The sequence below is a fragment of the Pangasianodon hypophthalmus genome, chromosome 7 (assembly GCF_027358585.1).
Source record: "Pangasianodon hypophthalmus isolate fPanHyp1 chromosome 7, fPanHyp1.pri, whole genome shotgun sequence".
Classification (NCBI taxonomy): Eukaryota; Metazoa; Chordata; class Actinopteri; order Siluriformes; family Pangasiidae; genus Pangasianodon; species Pangasianodon hypophthalmus.
This window is the reverse complement of record NC_069716.1, coordinates 2,123,892-2,139,785: the sequence shown is the minus strand read 5'-3', so window position 1 is coordinate 2,139,785 and position 15,894 is coordinate 2,123,892. Positions and strand designations below refer to the sequence as shown.

The 15,894-nt window shown below is 36.9% G+C and overlaps 2 protein-coding genes across 2 annotated transcripts; both read right to left on the bottom strand.

Annotated features, from left to right (window-relative positions):
- Positions 1-144: 144 nt before the first annotated feature.
- eif4ea (eukaryotic translation initiation factor 4ea) lies at positions 145-6,595 on the bottom strand. Its single transcript, XM_053235667.1, has 8 exons — positions 6,513-6,595; positions 5,551-5,654; positions 3,763-3,858; positions 2,524-2,587; positions 2,142-2,255; positions 1,900-2,039; positions 1,614-1,728; positions 145-875 (listed from the first exon to the last, which is right to left on the bottom strand). The coding sequence occupies exons 1-7, from the start codon at positions 6,528-6,530 to the stop codon at positions 1,614-1,616; spliced, it is 651 nt and encodes a 216-aa protein (XP_053091642.1). The 5' UTR covers positions 6,531-6,595; the 3' UTR covers positions 145-875.
- Positions 6,596-9,544: 2,949 nt separating this feature from the next.
- On the bottom strand, positions 9,545-15,435 carry adh5 (alcohol dehydrogenase 5). Its single transcript, XM_026947432.3, has 9 exons — positions 15,295-15,435; positions 14,808-14,909; positions 13,209-13,350; positions 12,375-12,462; positions 11,311-11,530; positions 10,858-11,118; positions 10,391-10,526; positions 9,822-9,960; positions 9,545-9,739 (listed from the first exon to the last, which is right to left on the bottom strand). The coding sequence occupies exons 1-9, from the start codon at positions 15,310-15,312 to the stop codon at positions 9,715-9,717; spliced, it is 1,131 nt and encodes a 376-aa protein (XP_026803233.1). The 5' UTR covers positions 15,313-15,435; the 3' UTR covers positions 9,545-9,714.
- Positions 15,436-15,894: the final 459 nt, after the last annotated feature.

Below are 15,894 nucleotides of genomic sequence, written 5' to 3'. Positions count from 1 at the left end.
GGCAAAAGTGTGAGCATTCAAACTGGTCTAGCAAATATAATGTGTAAATATTATTTGAACCCATTGTATGCTCTAATCACTGCATTTCAGTGGAATAACAGGAAGGAAAATTACACGACAATAAAGACGACTATAAAGACAGGGTTAAGACAATGCACTGTACAAATTTATTTACACTCATTTCTTATACAATGCTCATACAATCATCTTTATCCTTTATTTTTTTTTGTTTCTGTAAATCACTCAAACCTTTGAATTGGAGTCAGGAGTCATCCAAACTCGCTTTTTATAATCATTTATCATTTAACAGTGAAATGTAGAACAAAAACCACACACAGATGTACAACACGGCAAAGAAAGTAAACAAAAATGCAATGCGTTATAACAACACATAACACCCGAATTAATATCGCTCTAAAATGAACTAAAATGGAAATGAGAAGAAAAAAAAAAAAAAACAGAAATAAATTAGCTTGAAAGTGTAGTATATAGCAAGAGTCATAAGTGTAACATTTTTTAAAAAATTAACAAAAGGTTTTTTTTAAAAAAATGAAATGAACACTCAAAACAACACGATGAGATTAAGCCTCATTTCTCAATGAATAATACGTAATAATGACATTTAAAAAAAAAAAAAAAAAAGTGGGAAAATATAAAGAAAACAAAAACAATCACATGGTCTTGCATTTATACACTGTACAGTTGTATAAGACACCATTTTTTTTAATATTATGAATAAATGTCCGAAAATTTTTCCACAACATCCTGTAAAAGATGTTCAACAAGAACGTTTCGATTCGTCAACTTTGCTGTTAGATGAAGTTTTAGTTATTTATTTATTTTTATTCCTTATTTAAACAGGACTGCTGCAGTTTCTGGAAAAGAAAAGAAAAGACACCATATAACACATTTAAGAAAATTAAAAACACATTACAGGAGCAACCATAATGCAAGAAATATTAAGCAGAAAAAAAATTCCTTCCTTTAAATTATATCCTTTTGATGTAATTGTTTTTTAATCCACATACAAAGTGAATATTAGCAGCAACTAATGAGTTCATGTCACCAAGTGGCAAAAAACATAATCAGAAGGAAAATAAAATCATCAGATTTCAGATTTTTCCCAGCAGGAAAGCTTGTGATTCTCATCTCTGATATTTTAGCTCCCTATTCACTACGTATGCTCCCTACATAGGGTGTGTGACATAACTAGACCCTTCCTGGTGCATCACAAGCTGATAAACAGATTTAAAGATTGTAATCTGTTTAAATCTTTTATGAAACATTTACTGTGATATAAAATCATCACCTCTTACTTTTTATCCATTTATAGTTACATTTAACGTTGTGGAACGTCCATGAAACGAGTTAGTGCCTGCTCTCACTTACGTTATAGCAGCTATAAACATTCGCTTCACCGCCCTGTGAACGAGCTGTCGCTATAGAAACGATTACGTATTAATATATAAACTTGCGCTACTGGCAGAGCTGCTGTTATAGAAAACGAATCAACACCTTCTGACCAATCAGAGTCCAGAATCTAACATCACTGCAGTAAAATGGAGAAAGAGAGAGAGAGAGAGAGAGAGAGAGAGAGAGAGAGAGAGACGTACTCAGACAACAAACTTGTTCTTGGTGGTGGAGCCGCTCTTCGTGGCCGTGTCTGCATGGGACTGGTAGCCGATGATGACTTTAGGGGGAACGCCTAACCTGTCCTTATACACACGCCTGGGACAACACACACACACGCACACACACACACACACACACACACACACAAACAGCACACAACATTACCCATATAAATCTTGTTCAGATGTATGAAATGGTTCCTGAACCGTAAGTGGAACTCTCTGGCTGATGATGGACGCTCAGGACCAGGCGCCATTTTGTCCTTACCCTATGTGTATGATCGCGTCTTTGTTCTCGTAGTCTGTCGTCCATATTGCGATTTTGTCTCCTTTCGTTCGGACGTTCACGACCGCGCCGCACACGTCGTCGCTGTGATCATCAAACGCTTCGCCCACCAGACACAGGAGCTGAAATGTACACAGTGTTCATAAATATTTCCCGTTACGGTTTTGTGACATCGGATGGAGCAAAGAAAATTCACGTAAGTGTGTGAGAGAGAGAATACAGACCGTCTCGAGCCAGAAGCGATCTAAATCAGCTCTGCGCTGCTGTTTGGACAGAGTGATGAGCCAGCGTCCGCCGCGTTTATTCCTCTCATCCTCCCACATGGGCTCGATACCATCCTGCTCGCAAAACACACTCTCTTCAGTTCACACACACACACACACACTTTACCCCAGATGTGACCAATCATCAGTTAAGGCTACATCTTTTGCGCTGGAGCTATGAGGTTAACGTAGCTAACACACAACAGACGCTTTGTGTACATCGCGTGGACGTTCGTACACTTATTATTTAAACAAACTGCCATTTTGACAAATCTCAGGTGTGTCATAATGAGGAAAACAAATCAAAGTCATATAGTGATCATAATGATGTAATAGCACTTACCTTAAAAAGTGAGTAATCGCATCCGGACATTAAGTTACTCGATAGCTGGATGTGATTGTAAAGTCTGAGGAGATGAGATGGAGGGAAAAAAAGTTGTACACACTTTCAACAGAATTTTTAATTAATATAATGGTATGTGTATAAAAATGAGCTGATTTTTGAAATATAATTGATGCTTGAGCTCTTTCTTTTCCTTTTCTTTCTTGTGTGGGTTTAATATACTGCCCCCTAGTGGTTTAACTCTAATCACGATCAAGTTTCATCTCGGAGAGAAACGTCTAACGCTGCGTTCGACTAAACTCGGAGCTGGATTCACGTCATTTTAACCTGAAATACAGAGTGAGGGGGAAAAGAAAAACATGGCCACCTCCACGTTCGTCTTTTATTAGCAACGATCTAGCTAGTTAAAGTTAGTGACGAGCGATGTATGTATAACTGTTATAGATTTAACAAGCAAATGTGTCTGTATGTTGATTGATCTAAAGTAAATACTAGTACATACAGTATAAATCATTTCAAGATGCTAATTTGGTTATTGTTGATGTGGCGAGCGGCCATTTTGATGACGTCATGCGAGGAGATCGTGAGCGGCCATTTTGATGACGTTATGTGCTGAACTCCGAGTCGAGGAGATTGTGAGCGGCCATTTTGATGACGTCATGCGAGGAGATTGTGAGCGGCCATTTTGATGACGTCATGCGAGGAGATTGTGAGCGGCCATTTTGATGACGTCATGCGAGGAGATTGTGAGCGGCCATTTTGATGACGTCATGCGAGGAGATTGTGAGCGGCCATTTTGATGACGTCATGCGAGGAGATTGTGAGCGGCCATTTTGATGACGTCATGCGAGGAGATTGTGAGTGGCCATTTTGATGACGTCATGCGAGGAGATTGTGAGCGGCCATTTTGATGACATTATGCGCTGAACTCCGGGTCGAGGAGATCGTGACTGAACGGCGTTTCTTGGGAAAATTCACAGTTACGAGGTTTCGCTGAACGCACCATTACTACGTCTTCGCTCAGTTGGTATTTTTTAATCATTTCTTTAGAAAATGGATTTGAGTAATGTAGTTTTTTGATTACTGACTCTCAGCCTCATTGTGCGATGATGGGCTTCACCTCAGAAGCATAAATATTGCCAACTTACTAATCACAGGGTTAGTGATGATCATCTAATTATCACTGACACAGACTCAACACAGATCTTTAAGGCTATCGGTACCGGTGCAGTAACTTACGCCCAGAAGTCTTCAACTGTGTCGAACTTTGAGATGAGTCGCAGGTTGGCTTGCCAGGTTTTGCTTTTGTCGTTCTTAAAGAACCACAGAGCCCATCTGGGGAAAAAGAGCACCACACACAGCGTGACTAATCACAACTTTTTCAATTTCGTTTTTCTGTCACTGCTATTACGGGTTCTATTTTTAGCATTTGCTTATTTCACTGTTTCGCTTTTGACTATCTTTAGTTTCTTTCTCTGTTTTTACTTCGCATTAAAGCACTTTCAGCTGCATTGCTCCATTATTATTATTATTATTACTACTATTATTATTATTATAGTTATAAACTGGTCATTCAGTGTATAAATAAATTCACACACATGCTAGTATGTGTATTTTATAAACCAACCCGATTAGACAGTAACAGATCGGCTAAACCAGCGGTGTCTATCTCAAACCTCATTAATATTCTGATAAAAGAATACACCAGAGCAACAGAAGAAACTGAAAGAGAAACCAGAGACAATGTGTGAAAGTTAACACCGAGCCCGTCGAGGTCGCGACCCTGTTCTCAGTGCAGCAGTGACACCAACCCTGCGTTCACACTAGGCAGTGACAAAGCGTCAGGAGACGATCACTTCCTCAGTACGTGGGACACGAAGCTGTGATTTCAGCTCCAGCGCAACAAGTAACAGTTACGCCAAGATTTTCTCAACTCTATGTAAATTAGATTGTAAATTAGACACGATGTGGTAAAGTGACAACACAAACGACTGGCTCGAACGACGCACCGGACCAAACCTATAGAGCGTGTGGTCCGACGTTCCTTCAGTTCTCCGCTCATAACTTTATTAGACAAGCAGAAGTGGAGGAAAAGAAACTTATAAATGTGGTTCCTTCTAATCCTGTCATATGAGGAGGAAAAGAAAAAGAAGAAGAAGAAGAAAGGAGGAAGAGAAGAAGGAGAAGTAGGTCAAGTAACAAGATGGAGGAGGAGAAGAAGAGAAGAAGGATGAAAAGATGCATGAGGGTAAGAAGTGGAGGAAGAAGCAGAAGGATAGGAAAAGGAGGAGAACAAGAAGGAGGAGGAGGAGGACAAGTACGAGATGAAGGAGGAGAAGAAGATGAACGAGAATAAGACTTGGAAGAAGAAGAAGAAGGATAGGAAAAGAAGGAGAAAAAGAAGGAAAAGTAGGACAAGTACAAAATGAAGAAGGGTGGAGGAGGAGAAGACAGATGAGGACATGAAGAAGAAGGAGAAGACAAAGTAGTATGAAGTAGAGGAACAGGAGGAGCAGGAAAAGGTGGAAAACAATGAGAGGGAAAAGAAGGAGAAGCGACTGGCTCGAAGGATTCCTCGGACCAAACCTATAGAGCGTGTGGTCTGACGTTCCTTCAGTTCTCCGCTCACAACTTTAGTTCCTACCTGCTATCAGTTTCCGTTTACTGGAGAAGAAGAAAAAAGGGGAAGACAAATAAGGTGGGAAAAAAAAAAGATGAGGAGAAGAAGGAAAAGGAGAACAATGAGAGGGAGAAGACGCTGAAGAAGAAAAAGATGAAGACAAAGAAGGAAGAAGAGGAAAAGGAGGAGGAGAACAAGAAGAAGAAGAAGAAGAAGAAGAAGAAGAAGGACAAACACATGACCCAACACCATCATGAAGGTCATCATTCTGTAAGGAGTGGGTCAGAGTGTGTGTGTGTGTGTGTGTGAGTGTCAGAGAGAGAGAGAGAGTGTGAGTGTGTGTGTGTGTGTGTGTGTGTGTTTGTGTGAGTTCGGGTCAGTACCGAGCGCTGGTGCTGGTTATGTACCTGTTCTGTAGCGGATGTTTGATGTAATCTTCAGGACTCACAATTTCTCGGCCAGTAGCATCGCTCTGCTCTTCTTCTGAATTCGATGTATTCGGGGTCACTTCCTACAGTATAAAAACAACAACAAACAAACAAACAAACAAACAAACATGTAAAGAGGCATGCGCTGAAAACCACCTGCACGATTTCTAAAGAATAAATCACTCCGTGTCGTGCTGCTGTAGGAAAACAATCCATGACAGGTTTATGTATAAACTGCTAAGAAGTACAGTACGAGTTTCTTAAATGAATAAAACTGCTGTTAAAGGAGAAGAATCCACTTCATCACACCACACTGTAGCTGATTAATTTCCTGTAACAGCACAACACGGAGAGTTTTACTCCTCACTCCATCAACCAATCAGAGCCGAGAACTCAGCTCCTTGTGCTCATGTTGTTGTTTTGATATTACAGAGCTAACACGAAGCTAACTTTAGTCAGCAAACTAACACACGGGTTACAATCCAGAATCAATTAAACTTTATATCATTAGATATAAATAATAATTTACATCTAATGATCTATATTAGCCTGACAAGTTAGCTAGCAGGGTAGCAGGTAAATATAAAAACACAGCTGCAATATGGCGTGTGTTTAAGTAAACGAAGACTTAAATGTCAAGTTTATTTCAGTAAAGTCTAAATTAACTACATATATTTACAGAAATTAATCCCGAATTTAGCCATCACAGCTGAAGTCAGTTATCCGCCCACTAGCTAAAGCTAAAGCTAACGCTTGCCATTTAATGTAATCCAGCTAACAGCTTTAACTCCGTGTTAATCAACACCAAGCTGATTATTTAACCCAAAACACTCACACACCGAAAGATTAAACCTTCTGCTACATCACACGGCGTTTATATTAGCTGTTACTCCTTCTAACGCCAAAAACAAACGCTTTAAATTCACACGTTTCTCTCTCACCGGTTCAGCAGTCGCCATCTTCTGCCACTGTGATGGAGTAACTCGAGTCCGGCTGTGTCCCAAATCAGCAGCCGAGCAGAGAGAAGTGCACTAAAGACCGCAGCCGCCATTTTGTAGGGTGTTTACAATGGAAGCTTGGATTAACTACAACAACAACAGCAACAACAACAATAATAAAAATACTACCACTACTACTACCACTACTACTACTACTATTATTATTATTATTATTATTATTATTATTATTAACACAACTACAACAACAACAATAATAAAAATACTACCACTACTACTACCACTACTACTACTACTATTATTATTATTATTATTATTAACACAACAATACCACCATCACCACTACTACCACTATTATTATTATTATTATTATTATTATTATTATTATTAACACAACTACAACAACAACAACAATAATAAAAATACTACCACTACTACTACCACTACTACTACTACTATTATTATTATTATTATTATTATTATTATTATTATTATTATTATTAACACAACTACAACAACAACAACAATAATAAAAATACTACCACTACTACTACCACTACTACTACTACTACTATTATTATTATTATTATTATTATTAACGCAACAATACCACCATCACCACTACTACCACTATTATTATTATTATTATTATTATTATTATTATTAACAACACAACTACAACAACAACAACAACAACAATAATAAAAATACTACCACTATTATTATTATTATTATTATTATTATTATTATTATTATTATTATTATTAACACAACAATACCACCATCACCACCACTACTACTACTACTATTACTACTACTAATAATAATATTGTAATTATTATTATTAACAACAACAATAATAATAACAAAAATACTACCACTATTATTATTATTATTATTTTTGTTGTTATTAACACAACAACAATAAAAATATTCCCACCACCACTACTACTACTACTACTAATAATAATAATAATGATATAATTATTATTTTAATTAATGTAATAATGTAATTACTGTTGTTGTTGTTGTTGTTAATAATAATTACATTATTATTATTATTAACAACAACAACAACAACAACAATAATACTACTACTACTACTAATAATAATAGTGGTAGTATCTTTGTTATTATTATTATTATTATTATTATTATTAACAACAACAACAACAATAACAAAAAATACCACCATCACTACTACTACTACTACTACTAATAATAACAATAATAATAATAAAACAAAATGAATTGATTGAAATGAATTGAGGTGTAATGAAAATAAAGAATAAAAAGTAATACAATTATTTAAATTGATTGAAATAAACTACTAAATTGAAATAAAAAAACTAAACAAAATGCAAATAAATAAAAAAAAATTAAAAGGAAAAAAAATCAAATAATATTAAATCAATTCAAATTCAACAAAAAGAAATGGATTGAAATCAAACTAAGCTAAAATAAATAATACGAAATTTAAATTCAGTGAATGAATGATAAAAAAATGAATTATTTCTTGTTAAATTACACAGTATATTTAATCATGTGTATATTTATCTGTTTATTTAATTAACTTGGATTGAATTATTTCTCCACATGAACATGCTTTTTGTTCTAAAATAAAAGCCACATAATTTAATTAATATATAATTTTTAACAATTACTACACATATGTATATTCATTATTTTTTTTAAAAAATTAAATGTACCAGTTTTTAATGTTTATTTGTTTATAATTTAATGCCATGCCAGCTACCATGGCTATCTTCTGTAGCAAATTACAAAAGTATTTTTTTAAAGTTTATCTTCAATAAAAAAAAATCTGGCCTCACTTCATCAAAAATCTTTTTGCATGAATCAAACGAATAAAAAAAAAAAGTCCTATAGGAGCTGAAACCATCACAGTGCCTTAAAATACGCCTCAGAGATATGGGACTTTGGCGTAAGGGGCATAAAGGAGGATCTTCAGCCGTTAATAAAAACGCGAGTGAGTCTGGAGCGGCCTCTTCAGCAGCGGCTGTGGATGACATGGCTCCAGTGATTGGACTGATTTCGTAAAGTTTATTTGTACTACACTGATCCCAGTGGGTTTACCATTTTTTGAAGACATAAGAGTTTATAATGGGTTTGAGGGTTTTATTTTTAAGCTCTGAAGATGAGACCTCCTTAGCAGCAGCATCTGCTTGCTCATTCCCTGGAACTCGACAATGCGCTGGTTCCCAGCAGAAAATAATTAAAAAATCCTGTGCCTCCAAGGACCGCAGGACCATTTAAGATTTCCACAACAGCTGGGTGTTCGTTTTTGAGTTTTGAGAGTTTGAAGACATGATCTTGAGTCTGTTATTATTAGGAAATTCCTTTGCTGAAGTTTTAATATGATCCAGTGCCAAAATAATAGCATTGGCGTCTCCAGTAAAAACTGACCCATGGCTGGGAATCTGTATTCCGCTTTTCTGACAGTCGATCGCATGATCTCCAGATTTTGACGTATAGATCGACGTGTATGACGGAAAGCTTTCACGGATACTTAAAAGTTGTTAGTGTTGATCATTGGGATGTGTTTGAGATTTTTTGTTTCTTGTGAGATCCATGATTATGTTTGGTTTTTTGATATTCCGGGGAGAGATACTGCAGAAGTGTCTGAACTAGAACACTTAGATCAACTTTTCTATTTTCAAAATACGGCCAGTTTTTAATGTTAAGTTTTTTCTTTCCTTTTACCCACACGGATATTTTTAAAAAGCTAGGCATTAATTAAAAACAGCAACCTTTGTGTGAAGGTGTTGCTTATAAACTCATAAAGAACAGAAGCCCTGTTCTGAACTTTATTATATTTTAATAATATTTATTGGTGTTTATAAATGAATATTGAAGATTACAGTACTTATGATACTGTCTGCTTATAAATAAGGTTTAATTCCTTTAATGGTGAGGAAAACAAAGAAATCAACAGGTGCGTGTATCAGGTGTACTTTACCATGTGTATTTTGTTCAATCATCAACCAAGCATAGCACCATTTAGTTTACACCATTTTATGATCCATTTATTGATCTTTTTGAGTCCATTTTAATGTGTAACGATCACAAACTCTGTATCAGGACTAGAACTTTAAGTGCTCAGAAATTAGTGCCAAACATGAATTAATGAATAATGATCGAAGTTTGACGGAGGAACTCGAGCTGGTCTTCAGAAGGTCAGGACGGCTCGGATGCTGTCACAGAGGAGAAAAGGTCGATGAGAAACTTTTAACATAAATGAGCAAAATCTTTAGTTAAAAAAAGCAGAGCTCGAACCTCTTTCCGGCATGCATGAGGTCGAAGGCTTCGTTAATCTGATCGAAAGGCAACGTGTGAGTCACAAACTCGTCCACCATCAGCTTCTTGTTCATGTAGTCTTCTACCAGTTTAGGGACGCTGTCAACACTCTTCCAACCTGTAAAGGTTTAAACACAGAGACGTTTCTTTGGATTAAATTATCTATCTACAAGAAGAACGACACCAATGACACTAATGACACCTACGCAACTGTCAATCATTCCAGATTCACGTCAATTGTATCATCCATTTTTTTTATGGAAAAAAAAAGGAAAAAAAAAAAAAGGCCGGTCTTTTGGCGTATTTTGAGCGATAACTCGTAGCAGTTACGCTGATGTTAAAATGTGGAATTCCTACACAAAATGCGTGAAGGCTGGCATGGCTGAAAACTCGTGATCTCTCCACGATAGAGTTAAAGATTCATCTTGCTCCACTCACCAGCCAAGCTCTCCACTATTATTGGAATTTTTTAAAATCTGTCATCCAGACATAAACAGTTTAAACACTCCTGATTACTCCAACTGTCAGTGTCTCGTATGACGTCTCACCTCCGAACGCGGTGCCCTTCCACGTGCGTCCTACGATGAGCTGGAACGGACGGGTGGAGATCTCCTGACCCGCTGCAGCCACGCCGATGATCACGCTCGTCCCCCAGCCCTTATGACACGCCTCCAGAGCGGCACGCTGTCAAACACACACACACACAGAGTTACACAAACACACTGAAATATTCAATTAGTCACGAATCATTTATGAAGAGTTCAGGGTTTATGGAAAGTGAGCCTCACTGCAACTCAACTCATATCTGTAACGACTTCTACTTTCATTTTAACTCATTCGCATCATATTATTAAATACATAAACTAGACTAATGTGTACATGAATTTTTTTTTTGCTTAATCTGAAAGCATCAATTAATATTTTCCCTTTTTTTAAAAAAAAAAAAAAAAAACATTTTTCTTTTGGGCTACGTGGCCAAAAAGACTAGACTCATACATTTATAAGCGTGCGTTACCATAGTGGCGACGTTGCCGATGCACTCGAAGCTGTAGTCCACTCCTCCGTCCGTCATCTCCATCAGCACCTCCTGAATCGGTTTGCTGTGGTCCTTCGGGTTCACAAACTCTGTGACGCCGAATTTCTTGGACGTTTCGAATTTCTCCGGGTTGATGTCCACGCCAATGATCCTGGAGGCTCCGGCGGCTTTACAGCCCATGGCAGCGGCGAGCCCGACGGCTCCTAAACCGAATACTGCGCACACAGATCCGGGCTCCACCTGCGGAGAGAGAGAAAACACACACACACACACACACAATAAGAGGGCATGTGAAATAAAACCAGGGCAATTTAAAAATAGTTCCTCCACTTCCTCCAGGGTAGTGTGCGTCTGCGTGTGCGTCTGCGTGTGCGTCTGCGTGTGCGTCTGCGTGTGCGTCTGCAGTAAACAGGGATGAAATGAGCAGCACACCTTGGCCGTGTTCAGCGCAGCTCCATATCCTGTCGAGATCCCGCAGCCGAGCAGGCACACTTTATCCAGCGGTGCGTGTTCATCCACTTTGGCCAGCGAGATATCGGCCACCACCGTGTACTCGCTGAACGTGCTGGTGCCCATGAAGTGGAAGATGGGTTTACCTTTACAGGTGAACCTGGTCGTCTTATCGGGCATCTGACCCTGACCCTGGGTCACCCTGAGACAGAAAGTGTGAAAGAGAGCATGTAAGCATCAATAAGCGACCAACTGCGTGTGCAGGAAGGCTAGTAAGCAAGCAAAGGACATAAGAGGAAGTATGCTTACATGCAAGCATGCATGGAAATTACGTATGCACGCAACTATGCAAGTACATAAACACGCACTTATGCACACAGTAAGCGAGTATGCAAGCAAGCATGTACCCAAGTACGCACTGAAGTTGGTTAAAACTTACTGAAGTCATGTATAAGCATGCATACTAGTAAATCTGCATGCAAGTAGGCACACGGCTGCAAGTATGCATGAGAAAAAGCTAGTGTGGTCATGTATGGAAAATAAGTATACATGCAAGTAAACAAGTATTCAAGCAAGTATGTATGAATGCAAGTGAGTGAAGAACGCACTGGAAATTAAGTATGCTAGTAAACTAGTATGCACATGTGTATATGTGTGCTGATAATCTGTAGAAGTATTTATAAAAGTACATACAGTATGCATGTTTGTAAGAAAGTATGCATGTAGGAATGCAAGGAGGTGTGGAAGCAAGCAAGTATGCAAGTATGTATACATGCATGCACACAGTAAGCAAGTATGCAAGCGAGAACGTACCCAAGCACACATGCAACTTAGGAATGTGTGCATGGAAAGTAAATACACATGCTAGGAAATCTGTAAGTAAGCAAGTGCACAAGAATACTAGCCTGCAAATAAGTAAGTAATGCGAGTATGTACTGAAGTATCGGCATACGGTGTGAGCATCTGTGCAGTTTTTTTTTTTTTTTTTTTTTTTTAAATCAGAATATTCATATTTAATAAATAAAAACCATCACAAACACACAAACCTGATTTTCTGGCACAGGTTGGTCTTAGGGTTTTTGCAGAACTTGCATTCTCCACACTGTGGGATGTACACGGGAATCACCGTGTCCCCTAAATGACAACAACAAATACAAAACATCGCTGTTACTATAACGAAACTGTTAAATATTTACATTAAACATATAATGTAATATTAAACATTTTAACAGCCACATGAATTACTGCACATACAGGAGATCGCATATATGACATTTCTTTATTCAAAGGCTGAAAAGAGGATTCATTCACGTATCAGACAATTCTACTCCTGTGTTTCCTAGACAGGTCTGCCCCGTTTACATAATGACATCAGTCTTCTAACTTTCCTTACGGTGCTTTCACACATTTATCCAACCTCAGATGCACCTTTTAATCTGATGTGAAAAACGCAGCTCACGTGGCATGCACGCTGTAACCATGACAACATCGTTACGACCTTCCACCTCCTGACCAATCAGGTCGCAAGTTAAAAAAAAAACAAAAAAAAGAATGGCGTGTTCGTGAAAAATTCTTGTTAGTGAGTCACAACAATCGAAACTATTTCATTGCAGTGTTGCAGCGTAACTAAAAATAGCAATATGTGCACTTTTGGAACTTTATTACTGATAATAATAAATCTAATACAGAGAGCTAGCTAAGTTGGTTAGTTAGCTGATACTAGCTAAGGCTGGTGAAAATGTTTCTATGGTTACAGTGTATCTGAAAAATTAAAAAGAAGTGTGAAGGAGAGTCAGATGTGTCCTTTCTGAAAAGTGGCCATCCCATAATTCTGTTCCCATGACAACAATACCATCATCGCTCTGAGTTTATCAGTGTACCTGGTTTGAACTTGGTCACTCCCTCTCCGACGCTCTCCACGGTTCCCGCGCCCTCGTGGCCCAGGATGACGGGAAACAGGCCCTCGGGGTCGCTGCCACTCAGAGTGTAGGCGTCAGTGTGACACACGCCCGTCGCATGGATCTGAAACACGTAGAAACGATAACATTTTACTCATGTAGCCTTCGTTACCTCGGCTAATTAACGTTTTGTCCGTCATACACACAAATTATTGTCCTCTTACACCACAGTGCTGCTGAATTCTCGATTCTGATTGGTCATAAGGTGTTGATTAATAATTTATTTTCTATAACAGTAGCACAGATTTATATTAATGCACTTGTTCTAATATGTTATCGTTTCTATAGTAACAGCTCATTCACGGGGATTTGTATAGCGGACGCGCCGCATAAACAGATTTAACAAAAAAATAAATAAATAAAAAATAAATAAAAAACATTGACATAGTAATGTTCCCTGCAATGAGACGTTTATTTATAGATAACATTTATGGAAGTGTCAGCGCTTTGTTACAGTCAGAGGTAAAACATCAAGTGAACTTATTCCTTACTTATCTTTTAGCCACTTGTACAGAGAAGATATACAAAGGATAACTCGAAAGTATTGGCACCCTTTAAAATAATAGGTGAAAAATCAAAAAATCAGAATCTTCACTTTCCTCCTTATTTTCTTCATTGAAATAATGTCTTATGCGTTTGTTTTAACATTTTCTCACATTTAAAGCTCATGATATTTATTCAAACTTCTCGTTTAAATGCGTGCACAGTCAGCCTACAGAGCAAAAAAAAAAAAAAACAAAAAAAAAAACAAACACCATACCAAGAACAAACTCTCCCCAAAGTCATAGAAGAGTTGAGAATTTTGCTTTCTTGTCCTTTACTGCCTGAAATTATGATCTGGTGTCAGTTCGTGCCGTTAGATCCGATCTGATTCACGACGCTTCACAACGCTCAGTTATAAAGCTCAAGCAATCAAGCTCGGCACATTATTTAAAAAAAACGTTAGAAAATGCATCTTTTTAATTTGTTTAAAAAGATTTGAATTGAACATCTGAACCTCTGTTCTGATGTTTATAGTTTAATTTTACTTTTAAAGCTACATATAAAATTTAAATTATATATAATAATATATATATAATATTAAATGTATTACTGCTAACAAATTGTTTCATTCTATTAAAAAAATTATTCTTTTTAGTTTTACTTTGTATTTTCAGTTTTTTATTTGATCACTTTCCATTTAACCATAAAATATTTACTTTTTGATTGTAAATTATTATTAATTATTTATTAGTGTTATTATTGTTATTATTATCATTATTATTAGTAGTAGTAAATTATTTTATTATTTAGTATTTTTGTGTAATTCTTTTGAACTTTGTGCACCATATTTACAAAAAGGTCTCTATAAATATAGATTATTATTATTATTATTATTATTATTGTACAGTTTCAATGCATGCACATGCTCTATGATTAGGTGTGATTATAACTCAGTGTAATGTCTGGTAAATGTTTGCAACTCAATAAAATGTTTTTTATGGACTGAAGCTGGGTCTGAATGTGGTGCAGGTTAGTTACCTTCACTCTCACTTCATGGGCTTTGGGTGGTGCCACCTCCACCTCCTCCACTGATAAAGGCTTTCCAGCTTCCCAGGCCACTGCAGCCTTGCACTTGATCACCTGAAATAAAGAAATAACAACAACAACAACAACAACAACAATAATAATAATAATGCATGCATTCATGTAAAACAGCCATGACACTAAATTCTGACTGCATGTGCTCTGAGTGTTAAAATTCACCATGCAATCTCTAATGAATGAATGAATAATCTTGCATATAAACCCATGCCAAGATCTTCACAATGAGTCTTTGTGCACTTTGATTAAAACTTACAGCTGCATGTGAAAGCTTAAAGCGTCAAAAATCACATTCAACTTTTACATTTCAGCGAATTAATGCGTATATATGTCGTAAAACAGAGCTTTAGCAACACGTTAGAGCTGAAAGCTCAGCATTAAACAGCGTATTTAACTGCAAAATCGTGTCTTAAAACTCACTTACTTTCCCACCTGTCTCCATGTTCTAGCTTTGACCAAAAGAGAGGCCGTGTCTTAAGAAACATGAACTCTTTCCACTGCAGCCAATCACAAACAAGGCTGGGTCTGATCTCCACCAATCACAGACGAGTTTCTTTTCTCATCGCTGCAGAAGCGCAGTGATTTATGATTGGATTCCAAACCGGAAGTAATGAAAGGAAACGGTTTTTAGTCAATCAAAGAAAGAAAGAACAGGGTTGAATTTTATTTGTAAGTAATAAAACGGAAAGTAAATGAATAAAGGCACATAATAATGATTTATTTTGTGTAATTTTCCTTTCTTTTTTTCTGTTAAACTTGGTAAATTGCTCAAAGATTATTGATCAAATGTGACTGGTTGTCAGTTGATCTCATGACGTCAACACCCAAACAATAAACTTTCCTTTTCCCCTTATTTTATTTCTCCAAAAATAAATTTTGCTGTAATAGAAAATTCTTTCATGTAGTAAAAATAGGAAACAAATGCATCAATAAATAAATAAATAAATAAGCAAATAAATAAATAATGACCACCAAAACCCAACAAAAACAATTTTTTAAATTAAAGCTAAACAATTTTTTTCTT

Excerpts from the sequence above, each read along its gene's own strand:
- eif4ea (XM_053235667.1), bottom strand. Across the intron at positions 2,588-3,762 it reads ACAGTTGAAGACTTCTGGGC|ACTTTACAATCACATCCAGC; the intron begins GTAAGTTACTGC and ends TCATCTCCTCAG. Across the intron at positions 1,729-1,899 it reads GACGCGATCATACACATAGG|GCGTGTGTATAAGGACAGGT; the intron begins GTAAGGACAAAA and ends GTGTTGTCCCAG.
- adh5 (XM_026947432.3), bottom strand. Across the intron at positions 13,351-14,807 it reads CCCATGAAGTGAGAGTGAAG|ATCCATGCGACGGGCGTGTG; the intron begins GTAACTAACCTG and ends TACGTGTTTCAG. Across the intron at positions 11,119-11,310 it reads CTGCGCTGAACACGGCCAAG|GTGGAGCCCGGATCTGTGTG; the intron begins GTGTGCTGCTCA and ends CTCTCTCCGCAG.